General features: G+C 42.1%; 1 protein-coding gene across 1 annotated transcript; it reads left to right on the plus strand.

Moving 5' to 3' along the window:
• Positions 1-1,630: 1,630 nt before the first annotated feature.
• On the plus strand, positions 1,631-26,015 carry jak3 (Janus kinase 3 (a protein tyrosine kinase, leukocyte); the record flags this gene model as incomplete). The annotated part of the gene is given in 24 exon segments (XM_084472644.1): positions 1,631-1,715; positions 3,417-3,621; positions 3,822-3,939; positions 4,958-5,075; positions 5,493-5,638; positions 6,175-6,484; positions 8,263-8,400; positions 8,556-8,713; positions 9,685-9,796; positions 10,643-10,826; positions 11,329-11,453; positions 13,003-13,134; positions 13,508-13,595; positions 14,377-14,501; positions 15,035-15,173; positions 15,326-15,477; positions 16,468-16,618; positions 17,339-17,466; positions 20,912-21,101; positions 23,150-23,271; positions 24,190-24,362; positions 24,692-24,812; positions 25,778-25,981; positions 25,983-26,015. Coding segments are annotated over 23 exon segments (3,366 nt in total). The 5' UTR covers positions 1,631-1,715; positions 3,417-3,422.
• Positions 26,016-27,936: the final 1,921 nt, after the last annotated feature.

The following is a 27,936-nucleotide window of genomic DNA, read 5'->3' on the forward strand; positions in this document are numbered from 1 at the left end:
AAGCATTATGCTAACCCGGATCTGCGCAGACTTAGGACGTCATGACTCTCCCAGTCAAGGTTGCATAGCAATGTTTCATAGTTTGTCTTCACCGAAATGGAGTTCAGTGGCACCAGAGCCCGCCTACGGAGGTGGCGCCAATGCTATTCGTTCATGTGTGAAATCGATCTAAATCTCAATAACAGCCAACAAACTCTTATCACGGTCGAACCAAAAAGTCAAGTCGTGGAGAAAAGAGGCTGAACCTCACCAGCGAATAAGTTTTAAAGACCACTGAAATCACACGTGAAATGACCATCATGGTAGGTTGTGACTGGTTGTGAGCACTCCCTCCTCCTTAACAAGTATGACGTATGAAGTCTGCGCAGATTGGAACTAGATTGGAAAAAGTGCATAGTTCAAAACGGGACGCAGCTTTTACTTCTTTGCCACCTACAGAGTTTGTTATGTACAATCATTCAAAAACCCCACGTTATTTCCAATAGACATTTGACCGAGAGAACCGGGAGCCTCGGAGGCGGGACTTATTCTTCAGAGGTCTATGGCTCATGAGGTGGGCGTGGCTCATGAGGGGGGTGTTACATCTTCCCAGATGGTTCTGTGAAACAAGCAATCTGCCAAGCCAGTTCTCTCTCCAAGAGATGATCCCAATTGTTTTTTTTCCTGGTTCAGAGGAGGTTGGATTTATATGAATGAAGGCATATTAATAACCACCGAACAAAAGCAAAAGGCAGCATACAGCAATAAAAACGGAGTGGTTTTGTATCCCGGAGAAACAGGAAACTGTTAAACCACCATCAGTGTAAAAAAAAGAAAAAACACCATCACAGCAGAGAGGAAGCTCAGACCGCAGAGCGAGGCTGCTGACTGAACACAGAGGAGTCGATGCATTATATAGATGTTACATGACGTACCTTGTATATGAGAGGATATGTTTCACTGCAGTTATGTCTTTTTCACAAAGACATAATAATTGGTTATCGCAGTGATGTGTTGGATGTGTGAATAATAGGTGTACAATATTTGATGATATAGCAAATATGTGGTAGGCCTACCATAGGACATATGACAGAACATGAAATAATATAATATAATAATAATAATAATAATAATAATAATAATAATAATAATAATAATAATACATTTGATTTATATAGCTCCTTTCAAACTCAAGGACGCTTTACAATGAGGGCAATATGGGATATGATGAAACATGATATGCCTACATGTGTAGGCATATCATGATCAATCACACAATGTGATGTGACATACTGTATGAATAACACACGTGTTTCGTATATGACATAGCACTGTGATATATGAATACATTTATGATGAACGAATAAGATGTAAACCATGGTATAATAACATTAAATGATAGATGTATCACATGTTGTGATGTATCATATCATACTCTCTGATAACAATTATCATAAGAATAGGACATTTTAATCTCACATATTAGATATTAGGATATAATCCTTTCATACAGTGAAATCAGGGGGATGCAGAGAATGCTGTCCACACTTGTGCACCAGACTGCAGTTAGAGGAGTATGAAAGATGGGTTTCATAGTGACGCTCTCTTCTCTTAGAAAACAGGAAATAAGCATTCTGGCTTCCTTCTCACACGGGTTGGTGTGTAAATGAGAGTAGACATGTTTTAAATGAAAACCTTCAACAAAATATTCAGAGAAGAACCGTATCAAACCAAAGGTAAAAGGACCAGATTCTTTGGACTGATTAATTTGCATGCTGTATACAGTAGGCCTGCATATATTTGTAAATCTTTATAAAAGTTTCCTTTTATATAATTGTTTGCATTTGTCCGAGTCTATATGTATTTGTTTGCTAGTGATTGATGTAGATTGGGCATGTACTACAAAATAAACTGAGTTGTAACTATTTTATCCTAGATTATTGTTTTTACTAATATTTTAGTCAGCATCTTAACCAGTATCCTGGTTTGTAGCAAGCCTGGCTTGTTAACAAAAATATGAATAGTAATATGTTGATAAAAAAAGAGCAGCCATAACACTAAAATATAACTGATTTTGATTTTATAAACAATTTTCTTAAAAACAATGACACAGAAAATAGCATCATTGTGCTAGATTATAATCATTACAACAACTGCAAGAGGGTTTTGTAATGGTTTTATTTTTGATTGATTCCATTTGTTGTGTATATCAGCAGACCTTCTGAATGGCACTCCTAACCCCAAGGTCCAAGACTGAAATGCACCCTATATCCACCCAGTCTAGGAGTCTCTTTGAGTGCATATACGGTGGCCTGATAATCATGAGAGATATTGATGAAAGGTGTAGCAGAACCAATTGCTTTGCTCAGCATCGTCACTCCAGCTTTACAAACTCTTTTGGACGCCATCCTGGTTCTGGAGGTTTAGAGTGACACACTGACTGGACCATTTGGCCTGTTCAGTCTCTTTCAGAAGGGCTGGCCCTGGTGGAGGGGGGCACAGAATAACACCAAACCATCATTTACTTGTCTAGAACAGTGTGGAACATTAAGAGAAATTCATAATTTACTTCTAATTATGTTTTCAATGTTGAAATCCATTGCAATCTCACCGAATTTCTGTCTATTGATATCCTTCTATGCTCTCAAGCCGATTTACTGGCTTGAAGCCCTGAGAGTTGGGGAACCAATTACTGTAGACTCACAGGGCAAGCGAGGGACTCACATTATATAGAAGGTACAAATGAATGACAGTGGAGGACAGTGCAACTGTCCTTTCAAACCTTGTGGAAGTACAAACTACACAAAACAGTGAGGGGGGGATTTCACTCAAAAAAGTGAAATTCAAATTTGACTTGTTTGAACTTTTGTTGAACTGTTGGCGCCACTGTAATCAGTACAAATATAATCCAATCTCAGAGTAAATTGGTTCAGTCCATTTACAAGATCTGTCAGTGGGCCTTTACTCTAATAAACTACAGGCGCCTTCGTTATCAGTAGACATATAATCCAACCTCAGAGTAGGTTGCTACAGGCCATTTGAAAGATCTGGCAGTGGGCAATAGGGGTCTTGCAGTGGTTATATTTCATGGTTAATTTACTAAAATACTATTCAAAGCATCAGTGCACAATATAAGTACATCTTAGGCAAGTTGAATTAACCGCAGTTTGACAGTGTACATGATTTTTTTTATTATGGAGAAAAACTAACAACATATTTTTTGCAATGTAATTGAGGCTGCATCAATTGATTAAATAAATCTAGGCGCAATGCTAGCGCAAACTGTGATGCTAACGCGAACCATGATGCTAACACTAGAAATAAAAGTATAAAATAAAAAAAATCTCTTTTATCTCTTCTCTCTCATCAGAAGTTCAGTGTAAATATAAGGCTCCTATCTATTGAAGTCTTGAAGGCTTTTTGTAATCTTCACGCAGTGTTCCATGGACCCAGTGGAGGATGAGTCTGTTCCTCTGGTGGGCAGGGGCAGGGAGGACAGTGTACGCTCTGGCTCCATCACCCCTCCGCGGATACAGCTCCACCTCTACTTCCTCCCCAGCACCAAGAACGCCATCACCATAGACTTGCAATTTGGCCCAATCACTGCCGAGAACATCTGCATCGAAGCAGCCAAGAAATGTGGTAATGTGAACCTCCAGGAGTTCCTCCTGGATTTTTTTGTCTTTTGTTTTCCGTTTTGTGCATTTTTATGCTCCAAAGCGAAAGCGCAGGGCGAAATTCCAACTTTAGAAAATAAAAGTCCCCCCGCATCACCATATTTAGAGCCAACCATCTGGATTCTGAATTCCGGAATACGGAATACGGTGTTGATCTTTCCGCAGGTATCCTTCCTGTGTACCACAGCCTCTTTGCCCTGTCCTCTACTGACCTCTCCTTCTGGTATCCTCCCACACACGTCTTCAACCCGGAAAACAACATGCTCGTTCACTTCAGGGTCAGGTTGGTTTTTTTATTGTCTAAAAGGTCCAACATCATCAAATGCCATTGAAGCTGAACTGTGAGAACAGTGAGAAGTGAAAAAAAATCTATACTCTATACCCAGAGAAAGGAGCAAATTAGATTTAATCAGTTCACTTTCCGTTGTCCTTGTCATTGCATAATCAACCCTTACCTCATGATAAGCTTTGGAGCCACTTATCATGTTGACGTGCTCGAACATGCGCTTACCGGTTCTTATCAAGATAGTATTTGCCTTAGCCCGAATGCTACAGCCTCTGTAGTTGATACACCGAGGGTCTCTAGGCTCTTGTGTCTCCGTTGCTTTGTGTAAGTCAATCCAACAAAAGTCCCCAATCAAGACTCCAGAGACATATGGAGTTAATGGATTTTTATGTGCACTGAATTCCTTTAGTGGCAAATAAAGCTCTAGTCCTATGCGAAGGAGACATACATGAAAATACCTTGTTTACCTTGAATAAAGACATGAGGTAAAACGCCCTGACCATGGGGCATTTGTGACCCGCAGGGTACGTACCTTTTTGACACAGTATAATTAAGTATATATAGCCTCATAGCATAATTGCCTATGTCATGTCATATTTTAAGGTTTTCGGAACACAAACGTTTGTTTTTTTTGGGAAACACATAGGATTATTTTATTTATATTGTAACAGTAAGTTCAATCAGATGTGTGAACAAGTTTCTTAAAGAAAAGGCACAGTGAATCAGCAGCGTTAGGAGAGTAGAGTTAGGCGGATATCAAAATATGACAATTATGCAATTAGGCAATTATGCTATGAGGCTAATATATATATTAGTCCTCAGGCTAAATTAATTTGTAGACTTGATTCCTCATCATAAAATGAGGTTGTCAAGTATCCAAAGTGAGTTACAATGGCGAGGTTTCACAGGATTGAAATGTAGCTTGGTCTGTTGCATTGCTGACAATTCTCACTTGTGAGCACTTTGTTACATAACACCTTGATGGACCCCTGGGCTTGGCATGTTGCATTCTAAGGTTCTTCTTCAGCAACTGGTTTGGACAATCCCCTCGAACGTCCTACCGCTACAGCCTGACCAGAGACAGAATCACTCCCGTCCTCGACTACTCCGTCATCGATTATCTCTTCGCCCAGGTAAAACAAAAGGGTTAGACTCCATGTCCGCAGCCTCCATGTAGACATCCTTGAGCAAGATGCCCTAACCCCCCGACCTGGTTCCTTAAAGGGCCCCTATTATACCACCAGGTATGACTGTGATTAGCCATTACAAGCCGTTTGAAAATCGACTGAAAATCATAAACTGATCTATGCAGCATCTAGGTGGATACGGCCAATTGGGATGTCACTAAGGCACAGGAAAAGGCATATTTTCAAACAGCTTGTAATGGCTAATCACACCTACACCTGGTGGTATAATAGGGGCCCTTTAATGACATTCAGTGAAAGTTTCTTTGGATGAAATTGTCAGCCAAAGATTAGACTAGACTATATGTATAGTGCCGGGTAGTTGTTAAGGATTTTTTCCCTCTGTTTGGGCGGCACGCATTGCAGTGTCGAAGAGACTTTGTGGCCAATGAGGGGGGGGTCTCGCCTCCCCTCAGCGTCCAGGAGGAGTGCCTGGGCCTGGCCGTGCTGGACTTGTGGAGGATGGCCAAAGAGAGGAACCAAAGCGTGAGGGAGGTCTGCAGGATCGTCAGGTATCTAAGGAGTGAACACTACATTCAAGAAAGCATGCCCTGTATAAATGACTGGTTTCACAAAATCTTCACACACCCTACGGGGTAGGTTTATGCATAAGAGTCAACTTCTTACATTACCGATCGATTTATAGAGCCAACACAGGTGTGTTAATACAACATCAGTTGTATTACATCATTTCGCTCTCAATGCAATACCTTGAGCAGGCTGCAGTTCTCTTGAGGGCTAAAAAGTGCCAGTAATTAGAAAACATTTCTGATTCTTACACTAAAAAGAAAAAAAAAGGAATAAAGAAAGAAACTTTAGTACTTTTGATGACATGAATGCGGCCTACATTAAGTTTTCCTTCAAGTACACAACTCGAGGTACTTAAGAGTTTGTGTACTAGGATAACTTATCTTCGGCAGCATCCATGTCACCGAAAGTACTAATGTTTCTTTCTTTATTAGTTTTTTGTTCTATGAATTATTAAAACCTAAAACGTAAAACAAAATACAACACACCATTGACTCTTCTTCTACCAAAACCCATTCAGCTACAAATCGTGCCTTCCCAAGCTCCACTCCCTGGACCTCCAGCGCCGGAACCGCCTGGACCGCTACCGGATCCGCACCAAGCTCAAGCGACTGCTGAAGGAGCTGGGCAGATGCTCGGTGGACGAGTGCAGCCTGAAGCTCAAGTACCTCATGGAGCTGGCCGCTATCGAGCCGTCCCTGGGAAGCGAGACGTACGCCGTGAAGCGTTCCGGCCCTCACCAGACTCCCGCCTCCACCGTCACCTTGCTGAGGGTGACCGGAGAGGCCGGGATTCAAACCAACGGGAACCAGGACCCCGACGGCACCCCGGTGAGAAGCTAGTTTAGATGGTTCTGTTGTCACTTATACTATCGTTGATGTCATTCATTATTGTGGCAGTTGACCCTGCCACACATGTGGCTGCCATGCTCCACCTAGGGTGGCTTTACAGGGTCTCTGATGGTCAGAACACTGGGTGTAGACGTTGAAACCGGTTTGTGGCAGAGTTGAAGGACTGTTAGAGCAGTCAGAGCAGGTGTTCCATTCTTCCATGTCAGTGATCTCTTCAGTGTGTGTGGTGATGGATGGTGTAACCAGTGTGCTTTGAGCAATCAATGCACTGGTCCCCCAGTGTGCAGCCTCACCCAGCCCCAGATTCTGATCAGTCTGACTCGGATCAGTTAGACCAGCCATCAACCACACACTCTCCACATACCCCCCACGCCAAATTGAGGGTTAGGGTTAGGGTTGCCAACTCCCAGAGTTTCAAATAAGGGACACCTCTTGGCCGCGTGCCAAACCCCCCATTTTTGGGTCTAACCCCCCAATTTCAGGTTTAAATTTTGTGTCAAACCCCCAAAGTGTGCGGTTATGGTTAGGGTATAGACTACATGAGAAACAGATTATCATTCAATAATTTATTTTTTCAAAATGTGCAAAATAACAGATTCTCAGGTTAGCCTCTGGAGTTGCTTGACGAACAAGGAACTGTGTCAGGGCTCCCTGGCTTCTCCTCTGCTTCTCGTTTTTCTTGTGGTTTTCACCAGCAGCATGTTGCGTAACGTCATTTACTCCTCCGTGACTAATTGAAAATAGTCGGCGGCAGACAGTACAATTTGCCTTATACACGTCATCCCTTATGCTCTCTAGCCACACATATTCTTTTTCCCACTCAGCTCTGTACTTCGTTTTTCTTTTTTCTTTTTTCTTTGGTGGAGGAGGAGGAAGGTTGTTGTTGTTGACGTCCTCTTCTAACGCACTTTCTGACTCTGAGGTAGTTTTTTGCCTAGCAGCATCCATTTTTTTGTATACGGTAGTTGTGGACTGGAGGAGCACGGCGCTGAAATGGTTGATAAGATACGATACTTCATAGTGATTGGCTCTGCTGCTGCACGCATGAAGAGTACTGACCAATGAGCGAGCCCAGCGCGTTTCCAGACACCAGGTACAGTGTCTTGCTTCTTATTGCTTGTGTGTGTGGCCGTGGGAGGTGCGCACGCAGTCCGCAAGTGAGCGAGTGACTGAGAATCACCATAACGAGCTGTCATTCTTCCATGACCCCAAAATACGGAACAAAGAGCGTCCCGTATCAGTTAATTACGGGACAGGTCTTTTAGTTGCCAAATACGGAACAATCCCGTATTTTACGGGATGGTTGGCAACCCTAGTTAGGGTTAACCCTAGCAGCCTTACATTATTATTAGTATTGTTGTTAACTGTCAGATATTCTTCTTTTATGATGCAATTATATGGAGTAGTTTTGTTCATTCAAGGGGTTTAATTCCTGCACAAACGAAAAGGACGTCAGTGAACAAGTTATAAGACAAACAAGAAAATGCACAAAAAAATACTTTAAATATAGTCTACTATGTTTTGACTCCCAGCTGAAAGGTTCTGGGTTCAAAACCTAATAGCTGCAGCACCTTCAGCAAGATGCCAAACCACTAACTCATTAGTTACATGCGTCTCAATTGAAGGCAAGTTGCTTTGGATAAAAGCGTCTGCTTAACGACTAGATAATTAACCTTATTCAAAATCCACCACGCCTAATATCCAATACTAGTGACTAAAGTAAGCTAACACAGCTACTTGGCTGCCTGCTTCCAAAGGAGTGGCAGACTTTCTGTGACTTCCAGGAGATCATGGACATCAGTGTGAAGAGAGTGTGTGAGGACCACGGACCGCCGGACCAGGGACCGCAGGACACCGGCGTCGTCACGGTGACCCGCAATGATGACACACCCCTTGTAAGTCAAAAAGGGGCCAATCTACACTCAGTTGATATTAAACCTTGACAGACTATCTTTGATATGGAGTTTATCTTCGGCTAATCACACTCACACCTGGTGGTATAATACGTCCCCTTTAATATTCATCGTGTCTCCTTTACGTGTCGCAACAGGAAGCCAAGTTCCAGAGTGTGACAGAGGCGCTGTCCTTTGTGTCGCTGGTGGACGGCTACTTCCGGCTGACCACGGACTCCAACCATTTCTTCTGCCAGGACATCGCCCCCTACAGTCTCCTGGAGAACATTGAGAACCGCTGCCATGGCCCCATCACGTGAGGCTCTTCATACAGGCTTTGAGTGCAGCTGAAGTGTGTATGATGTATGACGGATAGATAAGCAACATTTGCCACAATCCACTGGGTAGGCTGGTGGACTGATCTATCCATCATACATCTAGGTGGACACTCCCACTAGTGGGAGTGACTCCCCTATGTCACTAGGGCACAGGGAAGGGCAGATTTTCAAACGGCTTGTAATGGCTAATCACATACACACCTGGTGGCATGATATCACCCCTTTAAGGATAGGCTGGTGTGGCGGCTATGGTGTGCTAGGACTCCCAGGCTAAAGGTGCTGGGTTCCATCCCCCATGTGCACAGCCTAGTCTGTAGTTATGAGTTGCTGTGGACGAAGGCGTCAGTTAAATGACAACGTATTTGTACAAATGACTAAATACCTCAACTAAAATCTGAATGAAAGGCAGGCAGAGGAGGTCTCTATCATAAATGTTTTTTTCTGATTTGGTTGAACTATACATTAAGGGTACAATATTTATCCATTAATTAACTTTAGTTAATGCAGTCATAAGCATTGAGTTACAGTTCATTAACAGTGCATTAATATTGTTCATTTACTAAGTGAATGGTGTTGATGTTAACCAACGTATTAATATATATATATATATATATATATATATATATATATATATACGTACAGTATGTATATACACATTATTTAAAAGGGTTACAGCCCTATTCCTAACACACTAACCCCAACCCTAATCAATGTGCTAACTCTAAAAAGATATAAAATAATAATGCTTATTGATGCACAACTAATGTTAATTAAAGCTTAATTGATGTAACCTTATTGTAAAATGTTACTACAAATTTTATATGCAAGAATAGTGACGGTACTTAAACATTATTAAAGTTCATGGATCACATCGACGTGAGGCATGAAGTCTGACGTGATCGTATGTTGTACTCCTATTTTTAAACGGTCACTTTATATGTTTCAACAGGTCAGAGTTTGCCGTCAACAAATTGAAAAAGTCGAGGAAAAGAAGAGGCGCGTTCGTGCTCCGCCAGAGTCCCATGCAGTACCACAACTACTTCCTCACCGTTTGTGTTGAGGTAAAGAGACTTCCAGCACCCCGTCCTAAAGCCCAGTGACCAGTGCTTGGATTCTAGCCTCTCTCCCTCTGTGTGTCTGTGTGTCCTTGTGTGTCTGTGTGTCCTTGTTATATATTTCCTAATTCATTTTAAAATGAGTCAGTCAGTTATTAGTTTCATCTCCGCTGCGTCTTACAAAGGAAGAATATGGTTTTATCAGGTCTCATAGGCCTATCAGGACAAGATTAGTCACTTGATGTCCTGTTACGCCTCATACCCACTGTACACGTCCGTCGACGGATCTCTTTGACTTTACATGGGACGCTCCCGAAATGCATTGTGGGTCCGTCCGTCAAATCGGCTCCGTCTCTTGCGTCCAAAAGTTGAGAAAAGCTTAACTTTTCAGGCAGCGACGGATCCGTTGGCCAATCAGATCGCGTTATACGCACGTTATACGCAGATCGTGTTTTACCCCATGCGTCGGACACGCCCACTCTCTTCCGTCGACGTGTACAGTGGGTATGAGGCGTTAGGCCTACCAAGTTCAGCAGATATTAGGCCCCAGACAGAACGGCTCTATTGTTTTTCATTACACAAGGAAAGACAGATATAATAATAATACTAACAATTACATTAACCTTTTAATCATACCAAAATTGCAAATATTATAATGATAATAATAATTCAATAATCAATATTTCACAAATATATATAAAAAGTATTAATTCACAAATTGCACCAATAGACTGATTGCGTTGCAACAATAAACATTCATCTCTGTGTAGTATGAACAATCTGTGACAATATACTTTTTTGTCGACTTATTGAATTGAGCAAAAGCTACATCAAAATGTATTTTTTTCCCAGACGTCACTTGGACTGGATTACAAAGACTGCCTCATCAGTAAGAGCAATGATGAGTTCACTCTCCTAGGCGTCCAGAAGAGGTTTTACAGCCTCACCGAACTGACCAATCACTACAAACACAACATGCTGCTCCTCGCTGACGTGCCCGTCAAGTTAAGCTGCTGCTGCCCGCCCCGTGCCAAAGGTATATCATTCAGTTACTGGCCAGATTCACCTGGCGGCCATCTTGGAGCTAAGCACATATTTTGACAGTAAAACTTGGAAAATCATGAATCATGTCTCATTGGAATTAATCAAAATCGCATTTTATATCATTTGGATTTTGTAATTTGTGGTTTACAAAACACTCGCATTCAGTTGTAGGCCATGTTGCATAGAGTTTACAGGTGAATAGGCTTTACTTGTATTTTATTGTTCTTATGGTGTGTTCATTTTGTATCTCACATTGCTAATTAATTGTCTTAAGCGTTTCAGTGCGCATTTGAACCCCGTGCTGAGTACCTGACAATAAAACACTTGCACTTAAACTTAAAACATTCTTAAAACAGGCCTTAGCAGGATGCAGGCTATACGATAACACAACAACTACAAGAAGAACATGATATATTCTCCTACTCGTCTATCATCCGTTTCCTTTTTTTCCTAGATAGATAATTAACACAATAATTGTCCTTGTTTTACTGCAGAGTTCACCAACCTCATTATCCTACGCAATGGCAGAGCGGTGCAAACACAAGGTTCGACAAAACCTGAACCCAACAAATTCGCCAACATCCAGTTCCAAATGATCAAATACGAGCAGCTCCAGTGGGTATGTATGGAACACATTTAACCAGCTACATTACACTGATAGTAGCATGTGTTTAGGAACACATCCTACTATAACTGCACTTCCTCTTCTACTACTACACTACTGCCACTACCACTACTACTACTAATACTACTACTACTACTACCCATCGCCTTGATCATAGCACTTTAAACTACATATATTATGGACCAAGTGGCTTTAATCATTTACAAACTCATTAGTTACTGCTTGTGTATGCTGCTATAACCACATTCATGGATTGCAGTAGTAGTCATAGCAGGAGTATATAGGCACCCCCTCCCAAAATCCTGCATGGACAAAGCTGGCAAAATAGAGAGATCTAATACTCATTTCAAATCTGTGGTCAGAACCGTTATTAGTAATAATGTGTCTGCAATTTTAGTGTATGCATCATCCAGACAAGAACAACACATAATCAGGTACGGTTGCAATCGTCAAGGACCAATTAAAATGCCCGTCCTCAGATGGTAAGTGAAAAGACATAAAATACTTAAATCCAAGGGCGTGGATTAAGGCCTTGAGTAAGGCCTTGGAAATGAGCCTAGTGTTATCAATGTGTAGTTTGAAACATGTGGCCCGTATTACCCAGGCCATGTCTTCCTGCGGCCACATACAAACATCAGCACTTTAAGCGCCTCCACATACACCAAACGTAATCGATGCCCGATGTTGACACTATAAGCATCACACTATTACCTACAGTTTACACATACAACACCCGTATGCAACTCTGTAGGTGTAGGATGTTTGGATTGTTGCAAGGATGTTTTGAACCTAGGCCAAAAGGTTGTGTTTAAAGAAAGATTTATTTATTTATTATTATTAGTCCTTTTTTTTTACAATGAGGGCGTATCAGTGTTGAGCAAGGAGCCGATCCAATAAATCAAAACACCCACACACATCTTAGATAGATAGATAGATAGATTTACTTTATTGATCCCAAGCTGGGAAATTATAGTGTAGAAGCAGCATTACACACAGTACCAACACAATAAAGAGAAACAACCTTGACGTTCTTTGTGTTAAAGTTAAAGTTAAAGTTCTTTGTGTGCCGCTAACTTTTTGGACCAAAAATGTGCATCCTAGCGAGTTCCCCAGCATCACAGACAGTTCACTAAAATGTTTTTGTTCTTTATTTTGCTGCATTAACAAAAAGTGAACATGCATATACGTACATACGGTCAGCCATAGTTTGGGAAGGTCGATCCCTGATTCATTTCGAGTCCCCCCCTAGATCAATCCACGTACCCCTACTTTGACAGCCACCGGTCTAGATGACTGAGTGAACAGTCAGGGGTGTGCTGTGTGTGTTCCAGGATGACTGAATGAACATTCAGGGGCCTGCTGTGTGTTCTAGATGACTGAGTGAACAGTCAGGGGCGTGCTGCTGTCTGTTCTAGATGACTGAGTGAACAGTCAGGGGCATGCTGCTGTGTGTTCTAGATGACTGAGTGAACAGTCAGGGGCGTGCTGTGTGTCTTCCAGGATGACTGAATGAACATTCAGGGGCGTTCTGTGTGTGTTCCAGGGTGAGTGTCTGGGCCAGGGTTCCTTCAACCGGGTGTTCAAGGGCACCAAGGTGGACACGAGGGAGGGAGAGCAACACCACACGCAGGTCCTGCTCAAGGTGCTGGACGCCAACCACAAGGACTACTGGGAGGTTTGTTCACTCATTCACTCATTCATTCATAAATCACTCATTCCTTCACGAATACACCTACCATAAGGGTAATGTCATGAACACACAAGTTATCATGTTCCGGGATTCTAGGGACGGGTGTTGCAAATTAGCATCCGCTAAGCACTATGATACTTGCTTTGGATAGCTGTTCTCAGTTTGTATGTACACTGTATCAAATAAACCATAAATAAATAATTCCTAAACTCTATATTCAGAGTGAGCAGCAACACGGTAAAGAGACGGTTCTTAGAAAGTATATATTAAAGTGTATATATATTATGTCCATCATTTCAGCAACAATCTCCATGTTGTTAATTTGAGTCCCTTCATGATCTTTCTTCTCCCCTGCTAGGCCTTCTTTGAGGCTGCCAGCATGATGAGCCAGATCTCCCATAAGCACTTGCTGCTGGTCTACGGTGTGAGCGTCCATGGAGCGAAAAGTAAGTCAGACTAACACCGGCCAGCAAATCAACAAATTAGCTTGTAACAGCATGTGGAGCTGTGATAATTACGCTGTTAGGATTTGTATACACATTCAGTTTCTGGTCGGTATATCTTTTTTGTCTATTATTTTGAGTAATATTTCCATGTACCATGAAACAATCATTGAGCAATTTGGCTTCACAGCAATAGTCAAATTCCATTTGATATATAACACCTTAAAAACAATTAACATCTACTTTCACACTGCGAACACTTCGTCTTCTAAAGTGATGACTGCAGTCACCGGGAACAGCAAATGTAGTAATATGCATAATTTTATTTGAATTAATTGACATTGATCATTGATCCCGACATTGGTCCCGTAAATGGCATCCCTTTCATATCATTCACTAATCATTATCATGCAATCCCAGCAGACAGGGCACTGGCAATGAATGGCCGTAAACCACTGAGTATTACTTCAACTGTACTACTACAACTACTACTGATAAGCCACAGAGAATTTAGGTTGGAGACATCATCAAGGTGCAGGTAGTGGGTTACGTCATCTCGCTCAAGGATGCCTACAGGTAGTCTGTGGTCATTGGGGTCAAAATCTGCAGCCTTTCAACCACTAGACTATCCTCCAGTGCCACACACACACACACACACACACACACACACACACACACACACACACACACACACACACACACACACACACACACACACACACACACACACACACACACATACACACACAGGGTTGCTGACTCTGTGCCCCCCCCCACCCCACAGACATCATGGTGCAGGAGCTGGTGAAGTATGGAGCCCTTGACCTGTACTTGAAGAGAAAGAGCTCTGTGTCAGTGAGCTGCAAACTCAACATAGCGAAACAGCTAGCGTTAGCACTCAACTTTCTGGTAAGCTGAACAAGGTCGAATCAACAATGTTATTCAGACAGTGCAGTGCTTTGGCTCCCCTCTTCCCTCCTCTTCCAATTGCAGGAGAAGAACAGTATTTTAGAAATGCATTCACATCGCTTTTCTATGGGAAACAATCAAAATTATTACCCGATTGAAGTGCTCCAAAAGCAACCAAAAGTGAGCAGAATCAAAGCCAAGGGTTTAGTGTAAAAAATCTCACCAATAGTATTTTGTACTCATTTTGTATTATAACTTAAGTGAAGCAAAAGGTGGAAGTACGTCTCAGGCTCCAACCCGTAATGTTGATAAGAACATTATTGTATGTGTAACAGACAGTAAACCTGACAGGAATAGGTTGTGTTGCTGATAGTCCTTCTGATAGCTGACTAACCCAACCATAGTCCAACCTAACCGAAGGTTTTATTAAAAAGGTAAACACTGAACTTCTCAAAACCATAACCTTAATCAGCCACCAATTTACAATCATCATGAGATCGTATTTATTTGTGTTTACATGAAATGCCTTTCAGGACGAGAAAAACATAGTCCATGGAAATATCTGTGCCAAGAATGTGCTGTTGGCCCGAGAGGGAGATCCATCCCAGGGAACCTCTCCCTTCATCAAGCTAAGCGACCCTGGAATCAAAGTGTCCCTGCTGGACGCCAACGGTACTGCAGGACCCGTTAGAGTTGTATCAGAGAGCCCGTTTTAACAGTTTCTGTTTGTCTGTCTTGTGCTGTTGTCTTGCGTTTGTCTATGTGCATGTGTGTGTGTGTGTGTGTGTGTGTAGGCGTGTAACCATGTGTGTGTGTGTTTCTAGTGATTCTGGACAGGATCCCCTGGGTGGGACCCGAGCTGTTACAGGACCCAGCCAGTCTGAGTGTGGACTGTGATAAGTGGAGCTTTGGCGCAACCTTGTGGGAGATCTTTAACAACGGAGAAACTCCACTCAAGGGTTGGGACCTGGAAATGGTAATACTATTTTAAAGTAATCTCAGATATTCATGCAAATAGATAAGTCACTATCTATTGCAATGTATCTATCGGTAACACACTTGAGATTATGCATGAGTTTAATAAGAGTTTATGCATGCAATAGCAGGTGTTTGACCTGTAGATGGAGTCATTCTAATGCAAAGCCAACCTTTTGGGCAGCTTGGTGGCTCAAACCACTAAGGCCCAGGTTTGATTTCGACCTGCAATCCTATGCAACTCGTCATTCCCTCTCTCTTTTGACCCACCCTCCTGTCTCACCAGACTCTCCTGTCTATAAAAGAATTATAAGGTGTAAAAAAGCACATGAAATATCACAAAAATAGCACCTCCAGTGATGTCACAGTTGGGAGTGTTCACCCAGGTGTGTGACGGATAGATCAGCATGGTAGGTTGATCTATCCACCACCCAGGTGTGTGACGGATAGATCAGCATGGTAGGTTGATCTATCCACCACCCAGGTGTGTGACGGATAGATCAGCATGGTAGGTTGATCTATCCACCACCCAGGTGTGTGACGGATAGATCAGCATGGTAGGTTGATCTATCCACCACCCAGGTGTGTGACGGATAGATCAGCATGGTAGGTTGATCTATCCACCACCCAGGTGTGTGACGGATAGATCAGCATGGTAGGTTGATCTATCCACCCAGGTATTTGATGGATAGATCAGCATGGTAGGTTGATCTATCCCTCTTCCTAACATCACACCTGTTATATAGGGACTGTATTCATTTCATAATTGTAATTGGACTCACAGTGAATTGACTGTCCAATGGAATGGAACTTTTTGTAGATCCCTTAGTTTTAGATCCCTTTAGTATTTACATGAGCTCATAACCACAGAAATGCAGTTTTTTGCCAAAAAAAAAACATGTGACTATTTGCCTGTGTGTGTGTGTGTGTGTGTGTGTGTGTGTGTGTGTGTGTGTGTGTGTGTGTGTGTGTGTGTGTGTGTTGCAATTAGAAACGTCGTTTTTATGGGACCTACCAGCAGCTGGAGCCGTCCCAGTGGACAGAGCTGGCTGATATGATTACTCAGTGTATGGACTATCAACCCGCCTCCAGGCCTTCCTGCCGTGCTGTGATTCGCCAACTCAACAACCTTATCACCTCAGGTACAACCAGTGTTGGGGAGTAACGGAATGCACGTACCGGCGTTACGTATTCAGAATACAAATTATAAGTAACTGTATTCCGTTACAGTTACAATTTAAATAGTTGGTATTTAGAATTCAGATACATTGTTGAAATCCATGGATTACATGACGATACATTTAATAGTGCGCACTAAACGAGTGAATGCAACCACCTCAGCGCACCAAATCAGCCGGCCTCACTAAAGGTGGTCTCGGTTCGCTTCCAAACAAACTCTGGTGCGGTTCGCTTGAGATGTGAAAGTGAACTAAAAAGCATATGCCTCTTTGGACATAACAGGCCCGCTCAGCCGCGAACATTATGGGAATTATTGTTTGAATAGCGGTAACAGCACATTGTCGGACCGTCGGAGGTCTCTCTCTCTCTCTCTTTCCCGAGCTAGCTACCTAGTGCTAGGTTGGTATTGTGGTAAGAATTTAATAATAAAACGAAACATTTTAGTTTTGTGCCACTCTCAAATAAGTATTGATGTAATTGTTCCACCATGGACCAAAAGATCGATTTGGTTGTAGGAAAACCTAGACCATGTCTTACTTTGTACTTTTTATAAATGAGCATTTCCCTACATTTTTATGTAGCAGGTCAAAAGCCATCAGATTTAGGCATTTATTTTTTCTAGATTTTTACAATTATTCCGTTCCCAAACGAAACAACTGCCATTGCTGTCTCTGTGGGGCCAGACTACGAGATCCTGCATGCGAGCGAGGCCCCTGAGAGGGCCCCCGGCTGCAGCGCCCTCAGCCCCCCGCTCCAGGAACAGACCGTGTTCGAGGAGCGCTACCTGCGCTACATCTCCCAGCTAGGGAAGGTAAACATGCCCTTCACCAACAGCAGGGGGCGCCATTCAGCCATCCAACAGCAATCACACTACTAACCAACTTAGGCCCGTCCTCTTCTGTTCCGGTCCTCAAACATTGATTTTTCATTGATTGATTTTATACTTAAATAGTATTTCATTAGTCCCTTCCATTGCTGTAGCAATGGAGCCTCTGTACCCTACCTAAGGGAGAAAATGACCATCCATCCAATGGGGTATTTTAACCTGTTTTTTGGAAGATACTGCTCAAGACAGTGAATTAAATTTTGATTTTACAATTGTTGGTCATCCATTTTTGGATCTCTGACCAACCCTTACAAACCTTCTTACATTCCCAGTAAGCGTGTATTAATGTCTCCTTGTGTATGCCATATTTTACACAAACAGGGGAGAAAGAGGCATCAACTGTATTTATTTTTGATCTAGTGTAGTATATTCTTGTCATGAGCTTGTATTGTATGAGCCACATATTCTCATTGGTGGTGATGGTGTTGGTTGTATTTAGGCATTTCTTCCAAGTTATATCAGAGTTATTTATGTTTAGATCTTTGTTCCAACCCTCATATTTTTTTCAGTGAATAATTATTTGCCTGTGGTTCTATAAGGTGTTAATACACTTTCCCTATTAATTTCTTTCAAGTTTAGGAATAATCTCTGAGTAGCTGAGGGTTCTGTAGGCCTAATGTAGTTCAAGTCAAGGTTATCTGTTATCCAGCTCTTTAATTGAAGGTATCTAAAAAGTTCCTTATTAGTTACATTTAATTATATTACCAATTGTTCAAATGGCTTAATGTCCGTATGAGAAATAATATCTCCAATAGTTTTTATTCCTTTGTCACTCCATGATCTCCACTTCAGCTCCTCATTTTGTATGGTGATGTATGGGATATTCCACAAGCGTGTGGTCTTTGGAACCGTGCTTTCTATACCCAGATTATGTGTTAATATCTCCCATGATCTTAATGTGCTATTTGAGACAAAACTGACTTTTAATCTTCCACTTTGTAAATAAGGCTAGAAACAGGTTATTTTCTCCAAGCTGATTATCCTCTATGTTTACCCAAGTATCTTCCTCTGATCTGTTAATAATTTTGTTACTATAAAAAGCTTGAGCAGAATAGTAATTTAGCTCAAGGTTTGACAAATTTAGCCCTCTCTCTTTTCAATTATTCTGAAGTAGTTTCCCACTCAATCTATGAGCCTTATTTGACCAGATGAAAGAACTTAGATGCATTTGTCGCAACACATCCGTTAGGTCATTTAATGAGAGGAATTTCAGAAGCTTCTTGGGATCTTTAGGCTTCCTTTTCAAGTTAGAACTATCATGTTCTGTGAAGACTTGATTTAAATCTCTGGCAAATAAAATTCCTTCTGCTGTAATACTATTGATTATTTTCTGAATATATATGAGATATTTCATATTAGCTGAGGGAGGACAGTATATATTTATTAGTTTATATTTATCTCCATGAATTTCACACGTGACTATTAAATATCGGAGTGTTCTGAAATTAAGTGAAATGGTAAGGATTTACTTATCAAAATACCTACTCCTCTGCTTTTAGATGTGTAGGTTGATTCAAATGCCTCCACCCACTGTTTTTTCAGGAATTTAATCTTACCAGCTTTGAGATGCAACTCTTGCAGAAAAACTACTACTTTTTGTTGCTTTACTCTGTCTTCAACCCCATTTACGTTCCATTTTGTAACAGTGAATTTATTAAGGTTAGTTTGAATCTGCCTGCTATCCTACATTTTGCTTGATGGACATAAGCGTACGTATACTTGGCCAAGTTCTAGACTGGTGTGATAACTTTAATAGGAAACCATACACACAAGACACATAATCACTCCCGTCACTCATTCTACATGCAAAGGACAAGTCATACCTTCACTCACACCCCATAACACACATACACCCATAACAAACATCCATCCATTCATTCCTAGTTCTAATTGCTTTTAGAGCATGCTTTTGGTAAGGTCAGTTGCTCCTCTTCTGCTGCTAGGGTGCTGATCTTTTTCAAATGAACTTAAATATTTTCTTTTAGGTAACTTCCTCATTGGTTACATCTTGTTTCAAAATTTCTTCAGTTATATTTTACATAAATTACACCTCACATTTCCAGGAGCGAAGCACCCCCCCCTCCCCCCAAAATAAGAAAAGAAATAAAAACTCAAGACTGTCATACGGTCTTGATTTCCAAGCCATTTAAAATATGAATTTGACCAACTGCCAACAAAAGGTTGTTTTTAATTGTTTTTAACCACAATAACTCTCAGCCCCTTCTACCCAAATGTGTGATTTTAAGCCTTTATTTTAGGCTATAGCAGAGATAAAGACATGTGTATGTGGTACCTTAGGTTTTTTTTTCCTTTGGTTACTAGCCTGCGACTACCCCTACACTTGTAGGGGTGGTCGCAATGACTTCTATACTCAATAAGGGGGCCTCTACACTCACATCTATACACTTACTAAACCACTGAAGCCCCTTTATTTTATCCACCGGCCCGGGGACTATGGATGAAAGCCAGCCTCCCTGTCTGATTCAGGCAAATTAACAGCATTGATTTTGAACATAGCGGATAAACCAATACTTTAAGGTGAAAAAGGTGCTTCTAGGTGAGACAGAGTGGTTGATTCTTATCTAGTGTACCTTTCAGTATTTTTTACTTATATCTTGTAAAATTTGAAAAGTTTATTATTATTTAATTATTAATTATTTTCCACTTCCATTCCAAGGCTAGTGGGACCAGGAAATGGTTTGGTAAGAACACCTTAAACTGTCCTTATTTCACCACTGGGTGTGATGTTGATCAGCCATTACAAGACCCGTAGTGACATTTGAGTTCCACCCAGATGTATGATTTGTGGATCTTCCTGACAGTGGGGATAGCCCCAGTGTTTACTTCCCCTCTTATTAAATGCATTCAAGTCCCAAGGTCACAAAAGGCCTCCACCTCGCGTCACTGATGCAAAAGGAACAAAAGGAACAAAAAACATAAGTAAATAGAGTACAAAGAATGTCCAGAATGATTCATGATGTATGTATATACATTACCGGTATCTGCAGTTTAGAAGGGTCGGCTAATCAAGATGAAAGATTAATGATGTGGCTGGTAGTTGAGCTTCTAGTTTGTTTGGTTAAGATAACCTAAGCCTCACCCTTGATTGACATCCACCTGGTCCAACCGAATCCAACCATTGGGCAAGGGAGCATCATTGTGTTTTTATTCAGCATTCTATACTGTCCTATCCGTGTTAAATATTTTGTCATATACAGATATCGGCTGTTGTTACCATGCGTTTATCTACAGAATGACTGGTATTATCTTTGAATCATTTTGACGTTGCCCAGTGAACACCGAAACCACCCTTAATTGTAGTAAATGACCAGTAACCAGGGACTTTAACGTTCTCCTCGCCTGCTCCTAGGGGAACTTTGGCAGCGTGGAGCTGTGCCGCTACGACCCCCTGGGGGACAACACGGGCGAGCTGCTGGCTGTGAAGAAGCTTCAGCCCAGCAAGCACTCCTTCCTGGACGACTTCACCAAGGAGATCCACACGCTCAGTGTCCTGCACTGTGACTACATCGTCCGCTACCGGGGGGTGAGCTACAGCACTGGTGAGCTCTGCACTCCTTGTGTGTGTGTTGTTTGTTGCGGGCGGGAGGATCCGAATGGGGGAGGACACAAACTGGGGAGGACCCAAACGCAAGCCAAAGGAAACAAAGACGTAGGATTTGATAAGATAAGGAATTTACTGAAGACACTAGAATCTATGACAGGCCAGGCACAGAAAAGGTGACAGGGAGGGGAGACGGGTGATGGGCTGGTAGATTGGACTGGTAAAGGTTTCGTTATTGGGGCAGGTAGTCTGACAGGTGAGGAGTCGGCAACAGACAGGTAGTTAGGCAGGTAGTTAGACAGGTGATGGTTCGGCAACAGGCATGAAGTTTGACAGGCGATGGTTCGGCAACAGGCAAGTAGTTAGACAGGTAAAGAGACAGGTAAGGAGTCAGCAACAGGCAGGTAGATAGACAGGTAGTGAGACAGGTGAGTCGGCAACAGGCAGGTAGTTAGACAGGTATCTAGACAGGTGGAGTCAGCAGGCGCATAGTGGGACCAGCGGGAGTCGGTGACTGAACTAGAATATAAAGGCCTGAAGCATTCTGAGGCCCCAACACAAGCACAAAGGTGGTTGACAGCTGTGTCCCATTATAGTCCTCTCCATTCGCCCAGGCTGTGGCGACTATTATTATCCAACCTCTCTAAACGATAAGATAATATACATACATGGATCATGAATCATAGTGAAGTGGGAGAGAGGCTTTGAGGTTTTTTGTGGCTTTGTTCCAATCCCCAGGTGCGCCAAATCAATTCACGTTGTTTACTCATTTCACCAACCAAGTCTCTGGAAAGGCATCCACACGGAACCTAACACGTGCGCACAGCCCCACACACACCTTTATCTTTGTTTGAACAACATTACTTACAAGGCATCTGTCAGCGGATTAGCCTATGTTCCTAGCGCAACTTGCATGCTACAGAGATGGAATCTGGGGAACATTTAAGCAATAGCTCATGACAGGCTGTCGAATGTTCTCATTATACCACAGTTAAGGGGCGTTGTTCGGCCCGACGCGAAGCAGAGGGATGGCGACCTTTCACAGACTTAAGCTTGTTTCGCCGGCAATTTAGCCTACTATCGAGCAGTTCACTCGCCGTGTGCCTATTGCTTTCGTTAGTGTCCTGGACCTCTCTCGATCGCCTTACTCACTCCCGGAAAAACAACCTTTCCACCCTCTGCATCAATCGACATATTTTTAGGCCCCTGTGAACTATGCTATTGCTTTTATAAATAAACAGTTAAAGTTATACGCGCCGTGATATGGAACTCTGCAATCTGATTGGACGTCATAGCAGTCATTTATACGCCCATTATACAACAGTTAGGAACTAATCAGATTGCTTGATTTAAGCCCCCCGTTTTATAAAGTCCAATGGCAAGCAAACTGTTAACTTAATTTCCCAAAATCCCACTTAGTTTTTATATGCAACGGTTATGCAACACTGAGCAGGATGCATAGGGGGGATATAAACAAAACCTTTGAGAAGTGTTGTTTTTTATTATTTCAAACATGAAGTCGGCTTCTATTTAATATATTTTTTATTACATCATTTATTCAGAAATAATTTAAACGGGGCGGAGGGGGGAACAACTTCCATGTTTTTTCAGTAGTTGGAGGCAACTCCGTCCTGGGATCTGCGCCAATATTTTATATTAAGTGAGCTATTGCTTTTATAAAACAGTTACAAGTTTGGCAAAATGAAGGTCATAGACACACAAAATTTTGAAAAAACAAGAAAGTAAATGTAAATAATGTATTTAATGTATATAAATGTATATATATATAATGTTTGGTTCATGTTTATTAGTTAAATAGATGCTTCAGGCCTACTGGCCTTCAGACCAGTACAAAGTAAAATAATCAAACCAATTCGCTATAAGGTTTAAGAATTAAGAATTAAGAATTTCTAAAAATCTGAACTTTTTGTAGAATTGGGCTTAAGCACTTTTTTTCGAACCTTTCCTTAGCAATAGGTAAAACAAAATGTAAAAAGCAGTTCTTCCTCTGGCGCGTCTGTTATTTTGCTCCTTCGCCTCCATCAGGTCGTCTCAGCATGAGCCTGGTGATGGAGTACATGCCCCACGGCAGTCTGATCGGCTACCTGGAGAAGAACTCCTCCGTCGGCCTCCGACGCATGCTGCTCTTCGCCTCGCAGATCTGCAAGGTACCACCTATGCTTACACCTACTTTACTGGAGAACTGCTTCGATTATTCATCGTTTTCGCAATAACAGAACGCAGTGTCAACAGCAACTGGCCACACAGACTATGCCAACTTAATAACTGATCAAGAGTGACTGGTTAACTCAATGTGAGTTAACCACCCTAGCTAACAGTCCATCACACAGAAATCACGCAGCCAGATCACTGGATAACAATATGAAACAATATGAACTGAAATAATTCATTTTATATTCATACGTCTTCATCGTACATGCATACAAAATTAATTGTGAGTACTGTTGTGGAGATTTGAGCATAACTGATTTGAACCCAGCCCTCGGATTATCACTATTCCAACCGTAGCGTACCATAAATAGACTCGTTGTCACATTCAGTGTGGCTGACTGGGACCTGGAAAAGTCGGACAGTAATGACTTGGAACTGCTTAGATTAGTCATTGTTTTCGCAATACCAGAATGCAGGGTCAACAGCAACTGGCCACACAGACTATGCCAACTTAATAACTGATCAAGAGTGACTGGTAACTTAATGGTCACCAGGACCACCCTAGCTAACCGTCCATCACACAGAAATCACGCAGCCAGATCACGTTTTATCCTGTGCAATGACAAATAAAGGCTTCTTCTTCTTCTAACCTAGCAATTGTAAATGCTAAGCACTTGAATATTTTTACTGTACCGACAGCAATATATTGTTTCTCTTTCTTCTGTCAAACGTACTTATTGTAAGTTGCTTTGGATAAAAGCATCTACTAAAGTCTCTAAATGTAAATGTGAAATGTAAATATAACTGGGTGTGTGAAGCCCTTTGAAAATGCAAATGTGATCAAGGGCTTTACAAATCAAATGACCCTACCTCAGCATCTCTTCTGGTGAATACCACCCTGTTCTCCTCCCCAGGGAATGGAGTACCTTCAGAGCATGCGCTACGTGCACCGGGACCTTGCGGCCAGAAACATCTTGGTGGCCAGTGAGTCCTTGGTCAAAATCGCAGATTTTGGCCTGACCAAAATCATCCCTTATGACAAGGAGTACTACTGCGTCACACAACCGGGAGAAAGCCCCATCTTCTGGTTTGGCATTTATTTTATTCTCAAAATCAATCCAATCCATCAATTGTGTTTATAGAAATGCACCGAAAGTCCTAACCCTATCACTTAACTGTTTACTACCAAGTTGATGAACGCTGCTAAAGTAACATAACACAGATGCACTGAAAAGTAAAGAAAGCATTTTATAACCATCAACCCCAATGCAGTCAGATTCATATTCAGATTTAGAGTTTATCTTCTATCTTATCTTATCTATCTTATTGTACAAATACACAAGAGTCAAATTGTTAGGCTTGGTACCTTATCCACCAGTATCCACCTTTTAACTCTTCTTTGCCCTTCCGTTCCAGGCATGCGCCAGAGTCCATCACAGAGTCCTCCAAGTTCTCCCACAAGTCTGACGTGTGGAGCGTGGGCGTTCTGCTTCACGAGCTCTTCTCCTACTGCAACCGCCACCAGAACCCCAAACGGGTAAGGGGTCCCATGCTGAAACCCTGACGCAACTTTGTCAATAAGTAATCATGAAGTGAACTAATGTACATCTAATGTATATCATGACTAACTAATCATGAAGTGAACTTATATATATATACTATATATGTCATGAATAACTAATCATCAACGACTTCTTCCTAGATGTGTAGAACTTGATCTTGAACATTCCCGGCCCACGACCAATATGTATCACGCTAAAACGACAGGGCGCACCGACAAGGAAGTTGGCTTCCTGGTCGCCAACTCAGGTGCGATTTCTCAACCCCCGGTTCAAGCCTAAATGTCATGTGATGTCATTTTAACATGCCCCACATCGTATGCGGTGAGACATGACAAAGATAACTGGTCTGCTTTGTTCAAGCAACTTGTGACATCAAAAGTTGCACAATCAGAAGAGGAAGCACTGGTCAGCCGTGTCACTGCAGCGTGATACATACCGGTCACGTGCCGGGAACGTTATGAAGATCTACACACCAAGGACGAAGTCATCCGCCTTATGATTAATTATTGTCATTGGTCAATAATTAATCCTGGTGGATGTGGATGACTTCATCCTTGGAGTGTAGATCTACACTCCAAGGATGAAGTCATCCACTTTATGATTAATTATTGACCAATGACCATGGCTTCATAGGAGCATTGGAAAGTTAGTGAAGTAATGGTCATTGCAAGGTCATTGCCAGTAGTTTTTTTGTGTGTATTTATACCATTGTCTTCACTGCGCCAACGTATCAGCAGAAATCTATTGTATGCGTCAAGATACCTTGCGATGAAGCTGATTTTGAATCAGAACTAGTCAATCACAACCTGACTAAAACACACATTAGGTGCAATAGATGCTTTTCCCAGAGGCAAAGCCTTACGAGGCTACCTCTGTGAAAAGGGTTGATGAGGGCACACAGGAGGGCTTTGGATCTCACCCGTTATGTTGTGATTTAAAGCTGTACATGCAGAGGATGAGCAGCAACACACAGGGCCAGGCCATGGCCATGCACCTGCTGGCTGTACTGAAGGACAACTGGAGGCTCCCGGCTCCCGCCCACTGCCCCGCCAGGGTGAGTCAACTGCCAATCAAACGCAACCAATCACCACGTCCCCATTTAACCGACCAGGGGAGGTTAAAGTTTGGCGGTTTGGCGGTTAGTTTGCTTACAACAGCAAACTCTTTTTATTGGTTGATTGAGCCGTCGGTAAACCATGGAGGAGGTTAAATTTATTTATTTTAATCTATTTGCTCTTTCATTTTTTTATTTACATTTCATTTAAACAGATTGGATGCTTATGTACATAATTTTCTGGCCCACCTCGTTTTCCTGCATTCAAAACTATTTTGGGCCTTATCTCTGATACTTTCTCGGACCACGGCTACTCTTGTGTTTCCTCCTCAAGTCTCCACTCCTCAAGAGGGGCCGTCCGTGTCGTGTTATCCACCCATATCCATGGCGATATGACATACCTGATGTAACAGCTAGACGTGTCCCCTTACCTGCAGGTGTACTCGTTGATCAGGCAGTGCTGGGCCTACAGCCCCGAGGACAGGCCCTGCTTCTCCTCACTGAGCAACCAGATCCACCGCATCACCCAGGAGGACGCGCTCAACTGAAGGGCCTGCGCGAGCCATCATACACCGTTCTAGATAGGAGCAGGTTGTCAAATCAAAATGACATGTGATACTTCATAATAAGAGTACTACGTCGTCTTCTGTGTGTCATGTTTACCTAATTATGTGTTTGTAGCAGTGTTCACGCTCCACGCCACCTAAGCAGCTATTACTGGGAACCAGGACACAGGATGATGGTGTTGAAAGCGGTTTATTGAAGAGTGCGGGTACAATGATACACACAGATGGTGCTCTATGCTGCCATGCAGGGTGTCTCTCCCTGGGTGTGTGCAGTGATGGCTTATTTACCCTGGGCACACTGATTACTCAACAGGCAACAGCTGTGCAGCCTCACCCAGCCCCAGAGTACAATTAGTCTGGCACAGGCCAGGTGAGGCTGTTTAAACCAGCAACTCGCGCGTACTCGCGTACTTGGAATTGGAACAGTGCTAGGGCTACCACTGATGACGTTTATCGAGAACGCAAGTACACGAGAACACACGAGAACGCGAATTGAGAAACGGCTACAGGCAGTGTTGTCATACCATAGCGGTTGTTATATTATTTTTATTCATAGTAAATAATTCTTACAAGAGGCACAGATGTGTATAAAAAAAATTTGGAACTGTATCGGAATTTTCTACTTTATTATTATTTTTACTTGCTGTTTTCAGTGTTTTCCCATCAGTAAGGCACGTTTCCTATTCCTGTAGCTAGATAGCCACCTCTAAAGGGCTCATTAGAGAGCAGGTGTAGACAGAGGTTCATTATTCAGCGCTCTGACCTGGCATTATGCAGGTAAGAAAGGCAGTGGAACAACATTATATGAACTGGGTATTTTCCATGGAGCACCAAATCATACATGAGTAAACCTAGGTAAATGCAGTAGGCACGCACCTCTATAAACTCACTATTGTCTTTTTTTTCCATGTAATGTTCTGATGGTTATGTGGTAGATGCAGCAGATATAGAGTTGTTTGTTTGGAGAGGATTTAAGAGGAAGAGAGACAGTGAGGGCTGTGGCTCTTCTGGGAGGAGGCTGTGGTATGTGGTATGTGGCACAAAATAAGATCAGGAAGTATTGTTTCCTGAACTGGCTGCAGACCATATGGAGTTTCGGTATGAAGCTCATATATATATATATATATATGCATTGTTAATAAATGATTTATTTTGATGGCAAGACGTTCATTAATAACACAAAGAGCAGCTGGTCTCAGTGTCTCTTTCTCTCCTCTCCAAACCATCAGGGCCAGTGCCAGTCCAAACACTCACAACGACAATCAGCGAACGCATAATACAATAATATTAATAATACATAATAATAATACAATACCTTTATGTCTCCTGCTACATCTACCATGTTACCTGAAGAAGACTATATGGGAAAAATAGAAATAGATGACATTTGTTTTTTTTTAAACCGGGGCTACCAAACAATAATTTAAGAGGATACATGCCACGTTTAAGAGTCACTAAGCAATCTTAGTGTGTGTGTGT

Source organism: Micromesistius poutassou (genome assembly GCF_964030765.1).
Source record: "Micromesistius poutassou genome assembly, chromosome: 9".
Lineage (NCBI taxonomy): Eukaryota > Metazoa > Chordata > Actinopteri > Gadiformes > Gadidae > Micromesistius > Micromesistius poutassou.